General features: G+C 39.3%; 1 protein-coding gene across 1 annotated transcript in view; it reads left to right on the top strand.

Annotated features, from left to right (window-relative positions):
- The first annotated feature begins 1329 nt into the window (after positions 1-1329).
- The window catches only part of LOC117424796 (unconventional myosin-XV), a 121873-nt gene continuing 97496 nt past the window's right edge, over positions 1330-25706 (top strand). Inside the window, exons 1-15 of the mRNA XM_058992191.1 lie at positions 1330-4431; positions 4934-4998; positions 5264-5327; positions 6535-6644; positions 6732-6806; positions 7236-7329; positions 7839-7942; positions 8291-8354; positions 9910-10023; positions 10360-10521; positions 11201-11314; positions 11485-11543; positions 13889-14012; positions 14099-14194; positions 14748-14879. Of these exons, the coding sequence (XP_058848174.1) occupies positions 1330-4431; positions 4934-4998; positions 5264-5327; positions 6535-6644; positions 6732-6806; positions 7236-7329; positions 7839-7942; positions 8291-8354; positions 9910-10023; positions 10360-10521; positions 11201-11314; positions 11485-11543; positions 13889-14012; positions 14099-14194; positions 14748-14879 (4479 nt within the window). The remainder of the gene's footprint in view (positions 4432-4933; positions 4999-5263; positions 5328-6534; positions 6645-6731; positions 6807-7235; positions 7330-7838; positions 7943-8290; positions 8355-9909; positions 10024-10359; positions 10522-11200; positions 11315-11484; positions 11544-13888; positions 14013-14098; positions 14195-14747; positions 14880-25706) is intronic.

Genomic DNA, 25706 nt, shown 5'->3' with positions numbered 1-25706 from the left:
ACACTCAGCAACCCCACAGTGGGGAATCAGCTCTCTGAAATACAGTCCCTCACAGGAACAGCATCATGGACTCTACACACCTAGTCTGCAGGTAAGACACAGGCACGGAGGTACATATTCCGGTAACACTTTAGTTTAGGTATCAGTTAGAAGTGATTATAAACAATAGCACAAAAAACAACAATGGCAAAAGGAAATAATAACTATTACAAAAGCAAATCATCTCCATACAGTGGGTGAGACAGACAGACAGGCAGACATGTAAGACAGACATGTAAGACAGATAGACAGACAGACAGAATATATCCATTATAACTGATTATAAACAATAGCAAAACAATGGCAGAAGTGTATAATAATAGTGTGATTATTCCTAATCATATTCTATTATTGTTAACAGTATAATTAATAACATGTTTATAGACTGTTTATAATCACTCATAACGGATACCTAAACTAAAGTGTTACTCATTTTCCACATCTTTAAATTTTGTTTGTTTGTTTGACGTTGACATACGTTAAGGTAATTGTGTGAGGTTGTAGGCTGGGTACATCACCACGTACTGTAGTTTCAATGGATAGATTTATGTTGTGTGTCTGTCCATAATTAAGCCTGAAGAGCACAAACTTTAACAAACATGGATAATATCACACAAACCAAGAAATGTATTATATATATATATATATATATATATATATATATATATATATATATATATATATATATATATATATATATATAATCTGGTAAAAGACAAAAATACACATCATGCAGCTACCATTGATATGGTGTGATTATACCACTGTGATCGTGCGTTTAAGTGGAGTTATTACATGAATGAATGAATGTGTGGTTTTGTATATCAGTATGGTGTTAAGTCGTAGAATTCTCACTGCTATCTGCTTAGAATTCAATTTCTGTTTTCTCCATTTCTCTTTGAAACTCTTAAATACAAATGCAAATCCTATAGTAAAAGAATAGGAATGTGTAATAAAGCAAAGTGGTGGTGTTTATCTCAAAAAGCATTCTGTATTTTTAAGATTTAATCAAACCTAACATTTTGTTATCAGTGTTATTTAAATTCAATTGTAATTAAATACTTTACAGAAACACTAACCATATATAAAATTAATGATTAGGGTTTTTTTTAAGAATCCTTGTTTAATTAAATGTTGTGCATTAAACCCTGTATATATTGAAATGTATAGAGTTATAGATACATATATGGTAACTTTAAAGCAGTTTATAAAGCGATTGGTAATATAAATAAACCGTGCTCTTGTTCTTTAGGCTTGAAGGGATATTACTATAGCCTGACATAGGGGAACATGGCTCCTTCAAAATCAGCAAGGCAAACCAGCAGAAAGAAGAAAGGAACAGAGCGGAAAAAAGAGGGGGCTTCTGGATTAGAAACCCAAAGGAGGACAGAGCCCAAAGCTGGAGAGAAGAAAACAGAGCTGGAAAAGACAGCACAATCTGAACAGACAAAAACCACAAACACAGAGAGATCTAAGGGACGCAGAGATGCAGCTAAACCTCCTCGGCACAGTGACCCAGACAAAAAGAAGAGTAGGGATGATCCTGCACCTATCCCCAAAGCTGACAAGGGAAAGGGTACGACTATTAAACAGCAGTCGAAGTCTGCAGGAAAAACAGAACTGAGGGATGACAGGAGAGTGCAAATACATAAGAATAAGGAAGTCACTGAATCATCAGAACCAAAGGGGAAGAAGGGCAGGAGTAAAGCAACAAGTGATGTGAAAAAGGAGAGAGAGACAGAAAAACAGGAGAGTAAAGGGTTGATAAATAAAATGAATGATCGATCAGCTCATGACAGATCAGAAACTAAAGAGAGTGAGAAATTGAAATCAGCAGGAAAGGTGGATGCCAGCAAGGTTAAATCAGTCCCTGCTGAGACTGCCAAGAAAGGTAATCAGAAGAGAGTGGAGGACAACAAGACTCCAAAACTATCCCCTTTCAGGGAGAATCTTAAATCCAAGCCCAAGAGAGAAGATAAAGACATCAGAAAAGGAATGAAAATGAAGAGCATGAAACATACAGAACAGAGGTGGGAGGATCCAGAGGAATCAGAGGAAGAGGAAGAGGAAGAGGAAAGCGGGGAGGAGAGTGGGGAAGATGAAGAATCTATAAGTGAGAGTGAAGAAGAGAGTTCAGAGGAAGGCAGTGGAGGTTCTGAGGAAAGCAGTAAGGAAGAGGAGGTTGAGGAGGAGGACCCTACAACAGGGAATTCAGACAGTGAGGGCCAGAATGATGCAGGGACAGAGGAGGGTGATAGTGAGGCTAGTGATTCTGGGGAGAGTAGTGAGGTTGAGGAGGACACAGAAGATGAAGGAAGTGAGGAAGAGCCAGAACCAGAGGACAAGTCCAGTAGTGAGGAAGAGGAAAATTCATCTGAGAGCTCCCAGGAGGAAACTTCAAAATCACTGGTAAGAAGTGCTAGCCCCGAGGAAGAGAAAGAATCTGAGGCCAAAGAGGAGGCTGGATATGACAGCAGTGTGAATGAAGAACCACCACAGCCAACATCATTCAAAAAGCTGCTTCCTGTGAAAAAGACAAATGTGCCTCTAAAATTAACAACCAAGCTTCTGGCAGGAGTCAAAGTCAAACCCAAGACTGAGCTCAGCAAAGAAATTGTTGCAATAAAGGTACCACGGGTGGAGAAGGCAAGTGAACCTAAAATGACATTTTCCAGGCTTAAGGCCAAAACAAAAGACAAACCCCAAATCCTGGAGTTGGCCACAGCAGCAAAAATCACCAGAAAGAAGAAAGACGAAGAGAAGAAAAGCAGTGGACTGGATGTTCCAGTGAAGAAAGTGACCCACAGCTTGCTAACAAGGCAGTCAAAAATGATCCTGACACTAAGGATGAAGCAGAGAGAGGCAAGAACCAAACTGACATGTGATGGTCAATCAGAACAGAATTCAGAAGTGTCGAGTATGGTGACGGAAGAGTTCTCCAATGATGTCTCTCAGAACGGCACAGCCAAATCTGTTGAGAAAACCAATAAAAAACAGGAACAGGAGGATGCATCCGGGTCTGACAGGGGTGCCAAAAAGGCAGAAATTCAACAGCAACTGGGTATGGGCCGTACACAAAACATTGGCCTGATGATTGGTAAGGTGAAAATGGCATCCATTGGGTACCAGACCAGGAAGAAATATGACAAGACCAAGGATGAGTGTCAACCAGAACCCCCTTCTGCACCAGTTGATCAGCAAGCCTGCAGAAAGAAGAGGGTGAACACTTTACGCCGTGTCACTGGCTGGCTTCACCACAAGATGCCCAAGAATCTCAATCTCCGAGCAAAGCTGGTGGCAGTGGGTCGGGCAATTGGCTTCTCTGCCTGGCTGGCCAAGAGATTGCAGAAGAAGAACAGGCAGAGCAGATTCCGGAGGAGGATGGCTATCCGAATCGCCAGCACTGCAGGACTGGCAAACAAACAGGGTCGGGTGGCAGATGGAAATGGTGAATCCATTGTAGAGGGGATCTCAGTGGCTGAAGATACAAAGGATAAAGGCAGATCAAGTAAGTTGCAAGTGGAAAGTTCAGAAGAACTTCAGGAAGACCATGGAGACTTAGAATCTGATGATTCTCCAGTTGAAGACCAAAATACCTCCTCCCCACAGGCAAACTCTGAAAGCTTCAGTGAGCCGGAAGAAAAAGCCACCTCTAGCGATGCTAAGTATGCCATTGTGTTTCCACGAGTTCACAGACTCGTCAAATCCATAGGGGCCACTACAGAGGCCAGCAGGCCCATTGAAGCTCCACAGAATTGTGGAAAGCCTTCCAGACGTATTTTGCCTGTGCAGCCAGACTTGAAGTCTCTAAAGAGGCACACAGCTTCATCTGAGCAAATGGGGAAGGGGAGGTTAGAGAATCTGCTCTACGGAGATAGAGAGTCTAAGTCCAGGCTTAACGGTAATAACAAAGAAGGGTGTCGAGCTCGGTCAAGTAAGCTAGTCCCTTCTCAGTTTAAAGTAGCCAAACTTATGTCCTCCAAACCTAAGCAACAAACTACTGAAGTAGATAAAGAACTTGGACAAGGAAATAAAGGACATACAGGTGATAAAGGGTTCAGGTTAGGGTTCAGTGATGGTGAACAAGGTAAAGGTTTGGAAGACGAGATGCTGACATCTTCATATGATGAAGAAGAGGCAGACCATGAAGTTGCTCAATTCATGGGGGAAGGGGTGTTTGAGACCAACATGGAAGTGCACTGGGCCCAGAGCCGTGACCCCCTGGACTGGCTACGAGCCGAGACCCTGCTCCCTCACCCCACCATCGAGAAGCTCAGCAAGTGGACCATGTACAAGGAATCAGAGCTGCCTCAGCCTCCAGCCTCGGGGGGCAGCTGGGAGCCGGAGGATGCAGCGGAAGGGATTCTGGAGATGGGCCTCACGCACACACAGGTACTTCAGTCACATTGCAAGAGCATATTCAAATTGAAGGGGTATTATCATGTGAAGTGACATGGTAGGTTAAGTTGTTTGTGGAGTGTCTTAGACAGGTGAATAAAAAGTTATTTCATTATGAACCATTGAAAAACAGGAAACTAATTTGTTTTGTTTGCTGAGCCGAAAAGAGTTGGAATAAGACAAACTCCTACGAATAGCAAATTAATGTTAACAGAATTAGCAGCCGTTAAGGTTAAATGGACATAAGAGAAATAATTAAAAAATGAATGGAATGCAAATACAAGGAATTACAGTCATTTTGTGTTATTTTATTTAATTACCAATTAGCCATTGCCTTACGTAACCTTAACCACATCATAATTAACAGTTATTACTGGGACAGAGAAAAGTACTTTGTAATCCTATTAATTGTTGTCCAGTTAATATAAAGCATGATTGTGTGTGAAGAAGTGGATAGCCAGCCCTGCTTGATGCATGTTGCTTTCCATTATTTCAGGTGCATGTGGAGGGCAGGCCGCATTCTGTGGAAGTGGAGGAAGTAGAGGATCTCTGCCTGCTGGAGTGAGTAACAGGGATGCGGCCTGATGGTTTTATTTCCCTATATGTGTATATGTGTTGCCAAAGGTATTCCCATCTGCTAGTTAGGCTTTGCAATCCCAGGTGATTTTTGTAAATCTGGGGTTTTGTGACAAATTTTCTCTGGTACAGTAAGGTTTCTAGGGAGGCTGGGCTTTGAACCTTAATGCTATGAGGACCATTTTTATGGCTGTACCACTGTAGTTGAACTACCTTCATGCTGTGAGCTTTCATCTCCTTTCCCTTACAGAGAGGTGTGTGAGAGTGCAGTGCTGCTAAATCTGAAGAAGAGGTTCCACAGGGACTCCATTTACGTATGTCATTTAAATTGATATAGAATTGCTTCTAATTATCTAATTAATGTTAGTTGTTACCATACTAGAATATAGGAATTACGTTGTGCTACTAGAACATGTTGTCATTTGTGTATTTATTTATTTAGGTATTTATTAACAAGAAAATAATGCTGCTTAGGACATCAAGCTTGTTATGCCACTATAACAGTCAGTCTGTCTGCTCTCTCCATAGCCTATAAACACCTTTCTATCTTCAAAACTACACTCAGACAAATGAACACAGATATGCTAATTATCCTCCCAAACTCTGTATTTTCTTCCAGTTTACTCATTTTTAACCCATGAACAATTGTCCCAGATCCACTCAATCCTTATCAATTCCTTTAATTATTAAAAAAAAAAAACTCCTGTTAGGTTAATCACAAATCTTCATAACTAGGATTCCCTTCCATTTAGATTCTACTCTGCTGTACCGTGTATTGAAGCATACCTACTGTACATGTGCTGGATAGAGCACTCTAAGTGGCCAATGCCTTCTCTAATGCTTTAACTCTTTAGATGTATGTATTTGTTTATTTAAACAAATTCATTAAAATATACAGTAATGTGCAAATGTATTAGAACATCTCAAGATTTGTCATTTATTGAGCTTTGCACACACAATTATTTTCATTTACTACAGAAATGAGTTTTTGCAAACTCATCTTACATGAAACTAAGTCAAAACTAAAAACACAGCCATGTCTGAAATGCTAATATTTAGTATGGCCACCTTTGGCAACAATAACAGCTTGGCAACTTTTTTGGCATTGTGTACTTTCTCAAAATCTGTGGTGTAATTTGATACAAATTTTCTTGCAGTTGTATCCACAGACTTACTTTCTTACAGCTGGTACTTTTGTCGAGCATGGAATCCAATAAACCACAAAAGCAATGGGGTGTTCTAATAAATGTGCACACTAGTGTATATGGAATGAATTCTAAAATAACATCTTTAGGGTCCCCAGTGACTCACATGATAAAGACGGTCTTGTCTGGGTTATAAAGAGCACTGCATTGGCCTGATCACTTCCACGGATGAGGATGGAAACCCTTTGTGGGTTAGTTCACCTCACCACACTACAGCCTTCTTATCAGGTTACCGGACAGGGTCAGAAGGTTCAGTTGCTTGGAAACATTTGCTAATACTAACTTGATGAAGGTGGCTGATTTCTCTTGGTTTCAGACCTACATTGGGAATCTCCTGCTGTCGGTGAACCCCTTCAAGCTGCTCAGCATATACACAGAGGAGCTGAGGCAACAGTACCAAGGCAAGGAGCTTAACCACAATCTCCCGTGAGTGTCCATCCGCTTACTGGAAACTTCTGATAAAAACTCCCAATCCCCAGTTGAGATGACTTTGTCCCTTTCTTCTTCTGTTAGACATGTCTTTGCCATCGCTGATGCAGCATACTGTCAATCACAGATTTCGGACCAGGAGCAATGCATCGTTATCAGGTGTGTGTGTGTGTGTGTCTGAATATAAATACCACTCTTTAACTGTGCTCTCCCAGTGCTGATTTATTGACCCACTTGCTAACGTTATTATATACAATAAAAAATACAGTGAAATGAAGTCCATGATGAATTTGATTAATACATTTTAGTGTAGTGGTATGAGATGCTTCTGTGCTTTCTTGACCTATACCATAGTATAACGTGTAGAAAAGAACAGAACTGTAAGGCTAACCCAAAGATGAATGACTAGACATGGAAAAGTATAGAAGTAACTGTAAAAGCATGGCAGAGGATGCCCAGTGTGACACAGAGACTCTGTCGACACTGTAATCACCACAAAGAAAAGCTATATTTATGTAACTAGACTATGACACAATTACAGCAACTTTATGTCCTCATCTCTGCCCCTGTGCTTTGCTTTCTCGACAGTGGGCAGAGTGGCTCTGGAAAGACTGAAGCTGCAAAGCTGATAATTCAGTACCTGAGTATCGTCTATCAAGGAGAGCAGGAGGGAGTTCGCCAGGTAGTGGTTCTGTAGCTTAACAGAGCACAGGATAGGAGATGGTCCTCCTCCAATGGAGGGATGTGGATTATAGACTGGAGCACCATCTCCTAACCCTTTACACATCTCATGAGTTTAATAAGATAGGTCAGAAATACCATATGGAAATAAAAATAAATTATTGATGACTCTGAAATGCTTCACTCATTACATTCTAGTGACTTTTTAAAGGGCTCTCAGACATATATTTCCTCATGACATTTGTTTTCAGAGGATACTTCAGATTAAATTGCTCTGCAACACTGCCCCTAGTGGATATAAGAAATACATCAGTAATACCACATAGAACAATGTGATATTGTTTACATCCACTGGGGGCAGAGTGTTACAGGGTGGCAGCTTCATTCACCAGGATGCGAGGATTGAAAAGTTATACCAAGTTAATCTAAACAAGAAGAAGAATGCATTAGCTAAGTCTTAGCTCAACAGCCTTCATTTCTTCCGAGTGGTTCTCTGTATCTCCCCCTCAGCCCACTGAAGTACTCCCTGTTCTGGATAGTTTCGGAAACGCCAAAACAACCCTGAATGACAACTCCAGCCGGTTTGGAAAGTACCTTCACATCCACATCCGACAGTGAGTGAGGGACAGTGAGGAGTGTGAGTGACTGTATATCGGACTACAATGGCAGACAAAGCTAGCCAGTTGCAACAATATTTTAACAGGGTTGTTGTTAAACCCCAGTTATCACCAGGCTGGGCATTTACTGAATATAGACTTCCAAAATCTTTGGTTTCCAGTGTTTTAGTTTTTGAAAATGTCTGCAGAATAAACAGAAGTATCAATGCTGACGTAAGATACCGTTGTGTATCATTAATGATGTTAAACAGTATGAATACTAGGAACACTGAGGTCTGATACTGCTGCACAGCTCAGCAAGGCTGGCCGGCTGTGTGTCTGAGGGGTGGTGCTTTGTCTCCACAGCGGTGAGGTGGTGGGAACCTCTCTGTCGCAGTACCTGCTGGAAAAGTCCCGGGTTGTGTTTCAGGTAGGGCCTAAAGCTCTAGGATTTATAACTGTTGTTCAATCAGCATTCATAATTACAAACATTCACACATTCAATCGCCCTTTAAATAGTATCTTAGCTTGTTTGTGAATTAGTTAAATGAAGAACAAATTTGTACCCAACATTGTGTTCTGTGGAAAACATAATATTTGAATTTCACACTTGTAGGTAGACTTGCATAATTTTTCACAACTCCTCCAGACTTGAGGAAAAAACACTTGGGATAAAACCTACAACTTCTGTTTGCACAACTTATTCCAAAGGCAGAATTGAGGGTGAAAAAATCCCAGCAACTGCCCTTGCGAAACTTGTGTCTCTTTTCAGTATCTGTCCCTATGACTTTAGCTGGTAGAGATCACACAAATGGCAGCTTGGGTTGTGTGTGCATCCAATCTCGACGGTTTCCTTCTTGCTGCCAAAAACCTTTTAAATAGGGGGTCAAGAGCAGACTTGTTGATCCATTTTTGTTTGTATATAACACACATACATCAGGCGGGGCTGATTTTTTGCCATTTTACAAAGGTGGTAAATCAGTGCAAGGCAAAACACGTTGTGATGTGTATTTCAAATTTCTATCAACTATGTGATTTATGGCGGACACAAGTTTGCATTTTTGCAATTACTGCTACTTTCACGTCACACTGCCGAAGCCTTCTCTCGTCCTCATTATTTGCACCAGTACAGTATCTATGACAACCAAGAAGCAGCACTGACACAAAGTGAAATGGCTGGAGATTTATGAAGCATGCTAAAATTAAATCTGATCAGAATGAAAGCTCTGCCAATCAGCATGCAGTGATTATATACTGACGCTAATGGTGTCCATTTACAGGAAGTCATTTCAAGATATCTTAAAATGATGTACAGATATCTCTAAATGAACAGGAAGTAATTTCTAGATATTTAAAATGATTTACAGATATCTGTAAATGAACAGGAAGTAATTTGTAGATATTTAAAATGATTTACAGATATCTCTAAATGAACAGGAAGTAATTTTGAAATATCTTTAAATTATTTACAGCTATCTCTAAATGAGGAGGAAGTTATTTAGAGATAGTTTGGTGTATCATGCTAGCAAAACATATTATTTAAAGTTATCTGTAAATCAATTTGAGATATCTCTGTTTCATTTTTAGATAGCTCAAAATGAAATATCTTCAAAATCGTTTGTTTATAGATATCTCAAATTCATTTAAAGATATCTGCAAATGACTTACAGATATCTGTAACTATTTCAAGATATCTTAAAATGCAATTTTAGATAACCCTAAATTATCATTTGGCTTGTCATAGCACAAGTACTATCTTATTTCCCTGCCCAAAAATGGTGTAGAATTGACCATATAAATGTTTGCTATAGTAAATGTGTGCTGTCATTTTGCAGTTTACCAAGATTATACAATCTTATAGAAAGACTTTATTGTGTTTTACTATGATTGAAGAGAGTTTGTTGTGCTTTATCATTATTTCACCATGTTTTGGCATGTTTTAATAACTTCTCCAATCTTGATACCTGTCCAACCCCATCCCATAGGCGCGGGGCGAGCGGAGCTACCATGTGTTTTACGAGATGCTGAAGGGTCTCAGTGATATGCAGAAACAGGAGCTCTACTTGCAGGGGCCGGAGACATACTTCTACCTGAACCAGGTGAGAGGGCTCCTCCTTCATAACTACTGCACATTCACACATTTAGGGAAGGGGTTCCGTTTCCCAACGTTATGCTCCTTGTCTGTGTGAAGCCTGATACATGCAGTCAGCTACTGTGCATAGGTTTAGCATTCACATTCATTGTGGAGAAAGCCAAAGATGGAAGAATGAAGCAGTACAGTGAACCCTAACCATGAACAGTGATCTCAAAATTAGGACTGGGTAATGCAATTTGTCTTGATTTAATTAATTGTTTTACACAACCTTACACATTACATGGACAAAATATTATTTGTGAATCAAAGTCAATACTCAGGTCGAAAGTTTTGTGTTAAGGGAGGAGCTTGTGAGCTGGAGGGTAAGGAAGATGCAGGGGACTTCCTGGTGCTGTTGAAATGCTTGGAGACGATTGGTCTGTCTGAGGATCAGCTGACTACCATTTGGTCCATCCTGTCCTCCATATTACAACTGGGCAACATTTGCTTTAGCTCTTATGAGGTTAGTATTTCATTGACACAGTTCATCCTTCAGGCACTCAGTACATCCCCTTTATGCTGGCTGTGCTGATACCTTCAAAATGCTTGTTTAAGGGGCTGTTAACATCATCATGGGTATTTGATAACTTGCAGTAGTCTCCTGAATAATTTTATAACATAATACTAATCATAAATTAACTTGTATGCAAGTCACTGGAAAAGTTAAAAAGTTTGAACTAGTACCATATCGTACCACACCATACCGTACCATACCGTACCGTACCGTACTGTACCATACCATATCATACCAAGTTCATTTATACAGCATCCTTCATGTGCAAGCATCCCAGGGTGCTTTACAAAAATAAACAGTAAGCCAAAGGAGCTCAAAACTGCACTTTGGAACTCACTTTGGAGTGAGTTCCAAAGTGAAGGAGCTCGAGAACTGCCTCTGCCATTCGTCCGTTCCAACTCATCCAAAACTCTGCTGCTCGCCTTGTCTTTTGCCTTCCTCGTTTCTCCCACTCTATTGTACAACTGCTCTTATCGGTAATGTGACATTCTGAAATGTGATACTTTACAATGTGATATTTTGTAATAATTGTAAGGGCATCTGCTAAGAAATAAATAAATAAAGAAAGAAATAAATAATTAATATTGCTAGTGAACGTTGTGCTGCTCTATTGTTGCTGTGTTGACAGAGAGACTCATATGAGCTGGCGATGATCTTCAATGATACAGAGACTCGAATCGTTGGCAGCCTCCTGCAGGTTTCTGGAGAGGCACTTCAGAATGCCATCACATATCGAATCACGGTGAGGAGAGACGGAGGGGAAGTGTCACTTCTAAAATGTATTCTAACGCTTCAAAGCTATCATAACTACATCTAACACTTCACATCCTGCTGATGCACTTTCACTGCAGAAAGCTGCAGCTGTTTTTCAGACCAGGACCTTGTACTGAGTTCCTCTCCCTCTCTCCTCAGGAGACCTCTTATGACAGGATCTACTGCCCCCTATCTGTGGAAAGTGCCATCGACGCCAGGTAAATCTGAACGTGCATTTGTGTGCGTTGGGGTGTTTGTTACCTTTACACCAAGTGGGGATCTTTTTGATATTTTTCAAGAAACATTAAAAATATATTGAACAAAAGTCTTACATTCATTTGCAAATCTAATATCATGTGCTGGGAAATATATCCCCTGACGACAGGAACATAAAATACAGTAGTTGAGGCTTGAACTTTTCAGTATTCATTTTTAGAGTAATATATCACCAGATTTAAAGGAACAATTTTCTTTAATCCAGTTCTTCATTTAAACACCATGAAACCTGATAAAGGAATGCATTCATACCAACTAAAACTTAATAATATTGTAAAGTGTTGGGTGTGCTATAAAGCTAGGTGGCACTCTTTTCAGACTGCTACCCAGAACTTGCTTAATAGACAGGTGCTATGGTGGGCATACCCCAACCACACTGAAACCACTTACAGCTTACATTAATCGACCATCAAAATAACTCCACAGCCTGGTACAGTGACAGCATGACCCTGCAAAGGGTTGCATTGTTGTCATCAATAAGCAGCACACATTGTTTGGGTTTCCATGCAGTTTAGAAACTCAAAATTATCTCTCCATTGTCGTGAGAATGTGACGTAGCAACACATATCATGCACATTCCCTATGCTATGCACGACCAAACATGGTAGACTTAAAAGGTTGGGTAAATCACCTCACGCTAAAAAGCCATGCAAATTGACCCCAAACTATGTTTTTTTTGCATGTCCGAAAGCTGTACCTTATGTTCACAGTATTTCAGCAGAGTGTGCCAGAGAGGTTTTAGGAATGTAATGGGGCTGTATACACTTAATCCTTAGCATTTCTTCTTTAGATGTGTTTAATACTCCCCTTTCTCTCTGTAGGGGTACTGTGTGAGTACTATGTTAACAAATATATTGCATTTTTTAAATTAATTTGTTGATTGACAACTAAACAACAAAAGCATGTTTCTGCCCATACATTTATTTTTTATTTTTTTAATTTGGAATCGATAAATATTTTTTTTAATTTTCTCCCCAATTTGGAAAGCCCAATTTATTTTATTCCATCCCAGCTCACCGCTGCCACCCCTGCGCTGACTCAGGAGAGATGTCGACGGACACACGCGTCCTCCGAAACGTGTTCCGTCAGCTGTCCGCTTCTTTTCACTCTGCAGGCCATGCAGCCACCTCAGAGCTACAGTGTCGGAGGACCATGCAGCTCCGGGCAACTTACAGGCAGGCCCGCAGGCTACTGGCCAGTCTACAGGGTTTGCTAGTGCGCGGTGAGCCGAAGAGTACCTGGCCGACCTAAGCTCTCCCCACCCGGGCGGTGCTTGGCCAATTGTACGCTGCCCCTTGGGAACTCTCGTCCACGGTTGATAGTGGAATGGCCTGGACTTGAACTAATGACCTCCAGGCTATAGGGTGCATCCTGCACTCCACGCAGAGTGCTTTTACTGGATGCGCCACCTGGGAGCCCCCACAAGTGCTATTTAAATTGAAATGTTGTTCTGGGATTTAAAAAGAAAAAAAAGTATGAAAATTATAATGTAAAAAAGGGAAAAAAAATCTATAAATCCCAGTATATGTTGCCTATCTCAAAAACAAAGTTTTATTTGGGTCTGCAATTGGTGCAGATGTTACTGTACTTTATAGTGTTTTTGCAAGTATTCAGATGCAATGGTTTTGGGCAAGTTTAATAATAAAAAACTGAAAGATTTCTATCAAGCTGGATGGTTCAAGTAATCTTCCATGTCATTGTTGTGCAGTTCATGCAAAATGATATCAGATTAGTCCTCTAGTAAACAGGTAACCTTGAGCACATCGCCTGTAAGTAACCTCAATAGCTATGTTTACAACAAAAATAGAGCTAGCACTCTATGATTGTCGTGCTATTATTCCTGAAACTAAATCCCTTGACCCTGTCCTTTTTCATTTTGACAAGGGGTGCCACACAAGTCGGTGTTATTTTCTGGTAATTAAGGAGGGGATATGCTAATTTCATATAACACGCATCATAAGAAAGTACCAATAATTAAACCTGTACAGTGCTGCCAGATTGGCAAATGAAAACAGCCCAATTTGGCTTGTTTTCAAAGCATCTAGCAGGTAAATATTGTATTTAGTGGATATTTATATCATGCATGTTTTTTTCTGTTCCTTCCGATTATGAGGTCATCACCAGTGAAGGACTTCAATCCCCACAATTCCCTGTATAGTATATAGCACCTGCAGCTCGGCAACCAATAAAATGACAAATCACACAACCGCTCACACTTGCATTCAGCAGATCGGGCTCAAGATTATTCTTACACGATTGACAATCATTTGCATTTTGCAATGGGCAGGGACAGCATTGCCAAGGCCCTGTACTTGGTGCTGTTTGACTGGCTGCTGGAGCGCATCAACGAGTGGCTAATTCCTAAAGAGATGGACAGCACTGTGGGCATCGTGGATATCTACGGCTTTGAGGTGAGTCTACAGGACAACTTCACACACCCTTTTTTTTATAAAATGAAAAAGAGTTCAGTTCATTGATCTACGCTCTTGTGCTGCAGGATCTGGGAGTGAACAGCTTTGAGCAACTGTGTATTAATTACGCTAACGAGCAGCTCCAGCACTTTGTGAACAAGGCAGTGATCTCCCAGGAACAGGTGAGAGAAGCAGGGCCAGCTCTGACACATGAACCATGTTTCCATAAAAAGGGTATTGCTTTTGGACCTAGACCTACAAGACACTTTCATGTTCCTGCTGGTTTTGCATCACCTAGATTTTAGGATTGAGGCATAATTAAAAAAATAAAAAAAGATTGTATGAATATAATTTAGATATTTTATTTAACATCATGTAATCAAAGAAAAAAGTCTACCGGAAGGCAAATAGTAGTTCAGCATTTCATGTTAGATTTCGAAATGTCACATTTTTCCACTGTTGTCAGTGGAAAACTACAAAACGTTATATAATTCAATATGTTAACGTAACATTATTCAGCAGGTTTCATTCGACTTTATGAAGTAAAATTTGTTAATTCTATAGGGTAATGCAAAACTTTACACCTTTACAGCTGTACACCTGACCACCCATTCTGAGAGAGAACTTTCAGTTCTGAAAATGGCTCCTATGAGTTCCTGTGCACAATACTGGAAGACAGCCTTTCTCTACTCTGCGTTTGCTCCTTGTAGTCAGTGATGTCCTGAACCCCCACAGGAGGAGTACTCACTGGAGCAGATCGAGTGGTTTCCAGTCCGCCTACCCGACTGCCAGTCCTGTCTGGAGATGATCTCTGCTAGGCCCCACGGCATCCTGCGAATACTGGATGACCAAACCAGCCTGCCGCAGGTCAGAGCATTAATAGTGTTGTGTGGGGCATTTCTTCACTGAGTTACATACCCTGGGTAATGTTACACCAGAGTGCCCTGGAGCACTGTTAGCATTTCTATCACTTCTTTCTCTCCTCTTGTTTCCAAACACATCTTTGCTGCAGCAAACAATAATAAATACAAATGTATTTGGGAAAAATAATATATCATTTTAAAATATTTTCAGTGTTTTGAAGACATTTTAAATATGCAAAAGCAAACAGATTACGTGATTTGTGTACTCACATTAAACTCAGGAGTACACAGGAGTCTTAAAAAAATTGGGAGCAAATGTCAGTTTCATATTTTAAACTCCTATAAGTGAATTGTTCGTGCACTAGGCTTACAATATATCCAGACAACCTTTTAATAATCAAGAAAATCACACAGACTTATTTAATTTAAAGTTTTAACGAATCAGAGCAGTATTAGTACTCCTTCAGTTTATTAAATGCTTAATAATGGATCGAGTGCTTGCAAGCCACTTTGGATCCCTGCTAATAGGCAATCTGAGCGTTTCCAGTGCTTTAACAGGTTTAACAGCATTAATACTTCAATACAGCAATATAAGTATGGTTATCATATGTTTAACCCTTAGGCTAGCCATGCAAAAAGCTAAAAACCCACAGCTAAATCCTAAAACATACCTATATATCACTCTCCAAAGCTAAAATATAATTCCTATACCTTATAGCAATGCATCCATATAAATGAGATATACATTGAAAATTGTTCTTACCTTCCACTATATGGAAGTGTAGTTGTAGAATACAATGTCAAAACAAGAGCTGTATTCAAAGGCAGACTTCTGAATACGACCAAACAGCAACTTGCTTTTTCAGAGATCCTCAGAGCATGGACCACACAACTTGTAGTTAGCAAGTCGCGTGATACTTGACTGGGGTTTTACCTCAGCTTTTATAGAGCTTTTTCTACATTTAATATGGCAGAAGACTGAATTAAATGTAGCCCTTATATTTTAAGTGAATATTATATTTAAAAAGTACCAGTGACTCCTTTACTAAAATTAATTGCATTTGATTTCATGGTCCTCATGTTCCACCCCTCCTTCCTCTAAAAATTAAAAATTAGGTCAATTGGAGTTCACAGGGTACTTGCTACCAAGTACAATACAGATATATGTGCATATATGAGAGAGATGTGTCTATGATTCTATGGTCTGATGAGACCAAAATAGAGCTTTTTGGCCTCAACGCAAGCCTAACACCGCACATCATCCTGAGAACACCATCCCTACCGTGAAGCATGGTGGTGGCAGCATCATGCTATGGGGATGCTTCTCTGCATCAGGGCCTGGAAAGCTCGTGAAAATAGAGGGCAAAATGGATGCAGCAAAGTACAGAGAAATTCTGGAGGAAACCTGCTGAAGTCTGCAAGAGACCTGGGACTTGGGAGAAGATTCACCTTCCAGCAGGACAATGACCCCAAACATACAGCCAAAGCCACACTGGAGTGGCTTAAAAACAAGGTCAATGTCCTGGAGTGGCCTAGTCAAAGCTCTGACCTCAATCCAATTGAGAATATGTGGAAAGAGTTGAAAATTGCTGTTCACCAAAGGTCCCCATCCAACTTGACGGAGCTTGAGCAATTTTGCAAAGAGGAATAGGCAAAAATTGCAGTGTCCAGATGTGCAAAGCTGGTAGAGACTTATCCAAATAGACTCGTGGCTGTAATTCCTGCCAAAGGTGCCTCTACCAAATATTGGCTCAAGGGGGTGAATACTTATGCAATCAATTATTTTCTGTTTTGAATTTGTAATTAATTTAGAACAATTTGTAGATTATATTTTTAGACTTTTTTGTGTTGATCAGTGGCAAAAACTCCTAATTAAATCAATTTTGATTCCATATTGTAACACAATAAAATGTGGAAAAGTCCAAGGGGGGTGAATACTTTTGAGAGCCACTGTAATGAGGTACATACTCCTGTTTTTCTTAAAGCACCTTCCGCTGGTTATCATTCAAAACTGATACATAGCAAATACAAATCCCGCTTTTAAGAGCCAACAACGAATCCTGTTTTGAGGTGCCAAAAACTAATCCTTATCTCTGATGGTCTAATGCCCTTCCAGTATTCTACTGTGTGTCTGTGGCAATGTGCCCCGCCCCTGTGTGCATATTATGTGTTGTATGTTGCGTGTGTTAATGTTGGTGTATAGTCATTGGTACACGGGATATAAACGGGTCTGTGTTTCACGTGTATTTAAAAAAGTGTAGATTTGTATTTAGGCACGAGGAGGGCACAAATCACTTCACGTGCTGGTTAAATGTAATATGTGAGCACGGGGTTGCACAGAATTAATTCACGTGCTGGGATTCAAGTGAATAATTAATTAGTAATTGAATCCCAGCACAACAGTATATATAGAGACACGTAGCATTCAGTCGGGGTTGGGAGTTCGGTGAGTGGAGAACGGGATTGGAGACGGAGGTAATTGTAAATTGTAAAGGCGTAAATATAAGAGTATCTGCTCATCGTGTTTTGTTCGTCTGTCTGTGCACTGTTTAGTCCGTTTTGTTCGTCTATTTATTTTGGCCTCAAGTGCCGTGCCCTGTGTTTTGTATGTTCAAACCTTTTATTTTCTGTTCTGTTTATTAAATGCTGAGCGAAAGCATTCGCTCAGCTTCACCAAACCACACCTCTCTGTCTGTTTATTTCCTGCTTCTGGTCTGACGCCACCCACTCCGGCCGTCTTTGTGACAGTGTCTCAGACAGACTTTTAATTCTTTCACTTGTAAACGCTACAGTCTCCCTGTAAATAAATACCGCTTATTACTGCAGTAAAACTTAAATAAATGCAACACTGTGGCTTTTCTTTGTTTTAAATGTAATTCTGTCCAACAGTTGCTTTTTCTTTTGTAATACAAAAGACAAAAGATTTTTGGCTCACAAACATCATCCCAATTAAAGTTGCTACCTTTCTGATAAGTCTCGCTTCGACTGCCAAAAAGCACTTTCCATGCCCAGCACCGCTCTGCTACAAGCAGGTAAAGGCGAGGTTACCAATTGAATTATATTTCTTTAGTAGGTCCACTGTATACTACAGTTATTAAATCCAGTTTACACTTTATTGTCTTATATTCAAACAGTTCCTCTGTTATATTAAAACATTTACACTTCTATTCTGTTTGAATTATTCTAGAATACCTGGGTTTAGCTTAAAGACTACTTTCAGATCAAGCTTACTACTTCTCTAAATAAGAAACCTGACTGTGGCCACATTCTTGAGCCAATTAAACTAGATGCTTGTTTTCTGCCTTTTCAGTCTTCCTGTAACACGACTTCGATTTTGTATTCAGTAGAACCTTAAACAAGCAAAAACACTAGTTCAAATATTCTGTTTCTATTTACTTAAAACATATTTCCTTTCAGAGTTTTTCATTCGATTTCTTATTATATCAGAATTAGGGCTGCCAAGCAATTAAATTAATAGTGATTAATCTCACGATGAAAAAAATTAATCTTAGATAATCTTGGTTTTAATCGCATATTAAATAGTTACAATTACTACATCCATCGAATTTAAATTTGTTTTATTACTGATGCTATTGTTTTTATTATTGTTAACTGTAAATAAAATTGTTTAAAATGTATTTATTTAACCAGGAAATTTACCCATTGAGACCACCACCAAAATTTACTTGGGGCAATAATTTAGAAATTACAAATACAACCGACACAATCAAATGTGCAGTTCAAGCTTGAGCAGCAGAATACAGAGATCAGAAAACACAATACATAGGATATCTATTTTAAAATGTGATTGTGAACTGAAATAAATTACTTTTTTTTTTTTTAAATAAAATTATAAATATGTAGCTACAGTAAGCACTTCTAGGAAATGAAATGTTAATTGTAAAGAGAACATACAAAAAAAAAAACCTGTCATCATATCCAAAAACTGCTAACTAACAATTGTTAGGCTTTACATACTATGTGCAAAAAAAGCAACACAGCCTAACTCATTAAAAATAAATAAATAAATAAAAAAGCATTATCATACTTAGCTTGATCCTGCAGCGGTCCTGCATTTCTGTCGAAACTGGTGGGTTTAATTTGTTGTTATTGTCTGTAGCAGAAGAGCTGCTAGTGGTTTTTGAGACATGAAGGCGTGTTCAGCACGTAGCAGACTAGATGTACTTGTGTGTGATACTGGAACTCACTTTGACAGTATCGAAGTAAGCGTCTTTCTGTCCAGTGAGCCGTCAAAAAAAAATCCCATTCATTTTTAGTGCGCCATTAAGCGGTTCAGTGATTAACTTTCTATTTAAACAATAAGTTACTGCACTCAGACACTCAATACAATGTTGCTGCGGCCAGGATTGAAGTACGGTGTGCCTAAAGGCTCAATACACAGCAATTGACAGCCCTAATCAGAATACTTTCTTTTTAAAACCACTGTGCTTAGTTACAATAAAATCAAATAGGTCTTTTTAGTTTCAAACATGTTCTGTCTAGAAAGGGTTACTTTTTTTCTTTTGCTATATGGCAATACCTAGGCTTTGTGTTTAGTTCTTTAAAAACTATGACTTCATTTTCAAGTTAATTAAATGAGATGCCTGCTTCAGCCAAGGTTACAGGCTTCCATGCGCGATAGCTCTCATTAATTTAAAGATAGGGGAGGCCCTATGTTTAGGTCTGACCAGCTTCCAAGAGTGTATACACTCTAATAACAAAGGTACACAGACAAGCTGAACTCTCTTATTTTTAACTGTAGTGTGTTCTTTCAACAATAATTATTTTATTTGTATAACAGTTTAACTTTAAATGATTTTATAACATGTATTTCTAATTCAGATATTTCAATATAGCCGTCTCTTTTATAAATTGTAATTTTATTTGACTCCGTTGGTATACACAGAAGACAAGAGATTAATTTTAATTAGACATCTGCTTAGCAGCAAATGCAACCTTGAATATTAAAAACTTTGGACTGCTATATTTTGATACTGATTAACATCCTAATCTCAGTTTTCTATTTATTTAAATACTTATGTTTTTTCTTACTATAGTAGAACCACAACCCTACTTTAGTTCAATTGTTCCTGGCATATTAACTGTGCTCCATAGAGTTTGTCATTCTGTTCTCGCTGGATCGGAATGTTTGAGGTTCTGAGTATAATTAAAAAAGATGCGTTTGGAACTTTCAGCAGGTCAGCCTTGCCTTACACAGATTCACGAATAATATTTTTCTACTGGCTACACACACTATTCGAAAGGAATACAGAATCCTTATAATATTACTATAAGCTAATACAGTTTCACAAATGTTCAATTTGTATCCCAAAGATCAGCCTGCTTCCAGCAGCTGTGACAGTCTTGGGTCAGTTTCTGCTCTCAGTGAGGCTGTCACAGCCACCACAGGAGTGGTTGACAGTCTTTAAATGCCTGATACCTGCAAAAAACTTCAATCTTGTTAGCTGGGCTCCCATCTCTACATTCTCATTCCCATCATCAGTGGGAAGACTGCAAATAAATTAACCACCCAGCTGCTTATCCCGTGATTTCCACGTGAAGCGCATGCAAGTCCAAATTTGTCTCTCCCGTGAGAATAGCATGCAGGCGCTTATATGTGCACCTGCAAAGTTTAACACATCTTTTTAACGTACTTCAATGAAAAAAATAAGAACTCTGTATTGTAAAAGTGTATGCAGTTATATTTTTTAGTGGCAGATGGCAGCAGTCCCTAAGAAATGTGCTTGACAGACTGGGTCATCTGTATATAAGCAGCTGAGAATGAAAAATTGATGATTGTTTGACGTGCGTCTGCTTTGAAATCTATCACACCAAAAATAATTTATAAAATATTATATTATCTATTATAATGCTGCCATTGTAAAAAAATGTTATTTATACTTATATAATGCTGCCATTGTAAAAAAATGATGTTATGTTATGATCTATATTATAACGCTACAACATTGTTGTTATTTTGTTATTGAAGTGCTATTGAAATACTGTATTTCCATTTATCATAATCACAATAAAAAAGTGTGTATTTTTAAAAAAAAATATAACAAAAATAGTTTTGAAAACTGTCCAATTGCTTATTTGAGGGCCAAAAATGAAAAATCTGCAAAAAAAAAAAAAAAAAAAAAAAAAAAAGAGCATTTTTAACATGGAAATTACCTAAATAAATGGACAGCTGGGTGTTAAGCTATTTCTATCAAAGAGCCATACATCTTTGCCACATACACCTTTCACAAGGGAAGACGGGTTTCAGGTTCACTCGTGACAGTGTTCTATAATAATAATAATAATAATAATAATATTTATATAGTAAAAAGGCAATAAAACAAACACTTACAATCATAAAAGCAATGACAGATTAATAAATAACAAAACACAACATAACAAACAACAAAGAAAAAACTGATAAACAATTTAAAAAGCCATAATAAAAAGGTATGTTTTTAGAAGAGATTTAAAAACATCAACAGAAGGAGCCTTCTGGAGTATTCTGGAGACATGGCGCATAGCAGGAAAACGCCTGATCACCCATTGATCGCAGCCTAGTTTTTGGAACACACAATAGTTTTGCTCCATGTAGTGTTTGAAATAGATGATTACATCATGTCGCAAATAGACACTATTTATGGCAGTACCTGTGGTACGATATAGCAATAGATGTACATGTGGTGAGGGAATAAAGAGCTGTTCTGTTAATTCAATGCGTGTGTTTCTCACAACTAAATAATAATAATAAGCAAATATTACATTGGCGACGAGGATTCAAAACGAGACACACCACGTTCAACAAGGATTCAAGAGTGAAAAAAAAGAAAAGAAGAAAAATAAATAAAAGTGAGTAACTTACCGTTGAAAATTTTCTTCACTGCAATGACGCTGTGCCATATACCAAACATTGCAGGGCATGTCTGGTGTGAAAAACCTGAGCGACGACATCATTGTGTATGGTGCTAATCAAGAAGAACATGATAAAAATCTCACAGCAGTTTTTCAGGGAATAAAAGAAAGTAGACTGACACTCAATCGCAGCAAATGTGAGTACAACAAAACAACACTAGAATTATTTGATTTTATCTTCTCAGCTAGTGGCATATCTGCTGACCCAAGGCAAGTAGCTGCCATACATCAAGCCAGTGAAGATGCCAGTGAAATTCGAAGCCTTCTCGGAATGGCTAACTATTGCTCTTGTTTCATCCCAAATTTTGCTACTGTTACAGCACCTTTGAGAGAGCTCACAAGACAGGACATTCCATGGCATTGGGATGAGGAACAAGAAACAGCACTGAGGACACTCAAAGAAAGCCACACCAGTGAAACAACAAGGCATATTTCAACCCAAGCAGAGAAACTGAACTAATCGGCAACGCTAGCCCTGTAGGACTAGGAGCTATCCTTCTACAAAAGGACAATTCAAAGCAGTACTTCATGCCAGACGGTCTCTTAGTGATTATTATTATTTATTTCTTAGCAGACACCCTTATCCAGGGCGACTTACAATTGTTACAAGATATCACATTATTTTTACATACAATTACATTATTTTTTACATACAATTACCCATTTATACAGCTGTTTTTTTTTTTTTTTTTACTGGAGCAATCTAGGTAAAGTACCTTGCTCAAGGGTACAGCAGAAGTGTCCCCCACCTGGGATTGAACCCACAACCCTCCGGTCAAGAGTCCAGAGCCCTAACCACTACTCCACACTGCTGCCCTGTGATGTTGAAAGAAGATATTCACAGACTGAACGTGAAGCACTAGCTACAGTATGGAGTTGTGAACACTTCTATCTTTACTTCTACGGCAACCCAGTTACCCTAGTAACTAACCACAAACCTTTAGAGCTGATAAGAAATAACCCTAGCTCCAAACCACCTGCATGCATTGAGCGATGGGGACTCCGGCTACAACCTTACGATCTCAACATCAAATACAGAAGGGGATCAGACAATCCAGCTGACTATATGTTACATCATCCAATCCCACCAAAGACGCCTGATAGCTCCAGAGTAGCTAAAGTAGCAGAGGAATATGTTAACTTCATAGCCCAGTACCCAACACCCACGGCCATGACTGGCAGAAATACAGCAGGAGACGCTGAAGGATCCAATTCTCCAAACAGTCAAAGAACTAATATGACAGGACACATGGCACACCATTGCCTGTAATACATGCTGCTGAATTAAAACTGTTTCATCGTGTTTGCAGTGAGCTTACAATCTCACCAAACAATGACATACTGCTAAGAGGATCCAGGATAGTCATACCCTCTACACTTCAGCACAAAGTACTCTTGCTTGCACATGAAGGACACCAGAGGATAGTAAAGACAAAAGAGCCTGCTTCGTGAGAACGTATGGTTTCCGAACATTGACCAAAGTGCTGAAGCCATGGTGAAAAACTACCTGGCTTGTCAAGCTACAATGCCTGCAAAGCACTCAGAACCACTAAAGATGTCTGAACTCCTAGAAGCAGCATGGCAAGATGTCAGCGTAGCTTTCTATGGACCTCTCCCCACTGGGGAATACCTTCCGGTTCTTGAAGATGAATACTCTAGGTACCCTACAGTGGAAATCATCAGATCAATTTCAGCCAATGTTGTCATATCAGTAATGGACAGCATCTTTTCCATGTTTGTTATTCCACAAATTGTGAAGACTGACAATGGCCCACCATTCAATGATGATCAGTTCACCAAATTTGCAGCATATCTAGGTTTCAAGCACAGGAAGATCACACCTCTCTGGCCACAAGCCAATGCTGCTGCAGAGATATTTATGCGGACGATAGGGAAATTCCTAAGAATTGCTGGAATGCAAGGTGTTCCTCAGAAACAAGAACTTTGCAAGTTCCTGAGGGAATATCGCTCTACACCAGACAGCACAACTGACAAATCTCCTGCAGAACTCCTGTTAAATCGGAAAATTTCCACTGTCAACATCGATAGACAAGATAGACTCGATAGTGAGAAAGATCGCACTGCCAAGCCAGGATGAAAGCGTACTCAGACACCCGTCGGCACGCAAAACCACCCACCATTGCACCTGGCAATTCTGTGCTACACCGACAGAAGAAAAACAACAAACTATCCACCCCATACAACACCAAGCCATACACAGTGACAGACATCAAGGGCTCCATGATCTCCGCTACAAGAAATGGACATTCAGTGACTAGGAACTCTTCCTTCTTTAAGAAACTTCACTCAGAATGACCAAAAGTTGGATGACGAGGATGATGAGCTTATCACCATCACACCAGCCTGGAGGTACCCAACCTGAGGTCACAGACAACCTCCCACTTAACTGAAAGACTATGTGTAAAAAAAAAAAAAAATAGAAAATGAAAAAATACATTTTGGGACAATAACATTTAGTTCATTTCAGAAGGACAATCAGAATTTTAAAATCAATTCTATGTCTCACTGGTACCCAGTGGAGAGAAGCCAGGACTGGAGTGATGTAAGCAGAGATTGGGGTTTTGGTTAAAACCCGGCCCGCTGCATTCTGGACCATCTGGAGTGTCTGGAGAATCTTACCAGATACTCCCGCTAACAGTCCATTGCAATAGTCAATGCGAGATGTAATAAAAGCATGAACCAATTTCTCAGTGTCCACAGCATTAAGGGAAGATCTTAGTCATGTGATGTTATGAAGATGGTAAAAAGAAATCTTGGTGATGTTCTTAACATGAGCCTCAAAAGATAATACAGAGTCAAAAATCACACCAAGATTTTGGGCTTCTGAGGTACAGCTTACTTCAACTCCCCCAATTTTTAAGCCGACACTATCAACTTTGTGATGCTGTGGAGAACCAATTAACATCACTTCAGTTTTATCACAGTTAAGTTGTAGAAAAGTATTTTTCATCCAAGATTTAATGTCAGACAAGCAATTGTGAAGAATAGAATTATCAAGGCTTGTTTCGGGTTTGGCCTGCAAACAAATTTGTGTGTCGTCAGCATAACAATGAAAATTAATTCCAGGTAAAAGATAAATGCTAAAAAGGAGAGGTCCCAGCACAGACCCCTGTGGAACACCGGTTGACACCAGCATTGTATTAGGCAGTTTCCATTGCCACAAACTGCCTTCTATCAGACAGATAGGATCGAAACCATTGGAGTGCAATACCGGAGATGCCAACATCATTCTCAAGACAGTACAGCAAAACCTCATGATCAGTGGTATCAAATGCTGCACTCAGATCAATTAGGACAAGAATATTAATAAGGCCAAAATCAGCAGCTATCAAAAGGTAATTTACCACCTTCACCACAGCCATCTCTGTGATATGTATGGCTCTAAAACCTGACTGAAATAATTCATAAAGGTCGTTCGACATCAGGTGATTTTGAAGTTGACCAGCCACAACTAGCTCTAAGATTTTTACAGGAATGGTAAATTAGAGATAGGCCTAAAGTTATTGGGTAAATCTGGATCCAGGTTTGATTTTTTTAACAAGGGGGCAAGGGTGCTGGAACTAGGGGTGCTGGTTTTGCATGGCTTCCATCATATACAGGGGTTACAGTTTTGTTCAATGGCTTTCAGCACCCCCACTTTAAAAATTGTGCCAGTGCCACTGCAAAGGGGTGACCGCAGCAGTTTTAAAAAGAGACAGAATGACTCCTGAGTGAGTTATTAACATAACATAAAGGCAGAGAGTTACAAAGCTAAACTTAAGCAAAGCAGTTGGAAAAGGGTCAAGGAGGCATGTTGTGGATTTGGATTTCATTACTAGCTGGTTTATATCGGAAAAGGAAACCACAGTCAAATCAGTAAGGGTATGGCCTAAATAAGAAGTGATTGTTGGGCCAGCAA

Source organism: Acipenser ruthenus, chromosome 19, assembly GCF_902713425.1.
Source record: "Acipenser ruthenus chromosome 19, fAciRut3.2 maternal haplotype, whole genome shotgun sequence".
Lineage (NCBI taxonomy): Eukaryota > Metazoa > Chordata > Actinopteri > Acipenseriformes > Acipenseridae > Acipenser > Acipenser ruthenus.
The sequence above is the reverse complement of the archived record's forward strand: the minus strand, read 5'-3'. Positions and strand labels throughout refer to the sequence as shown.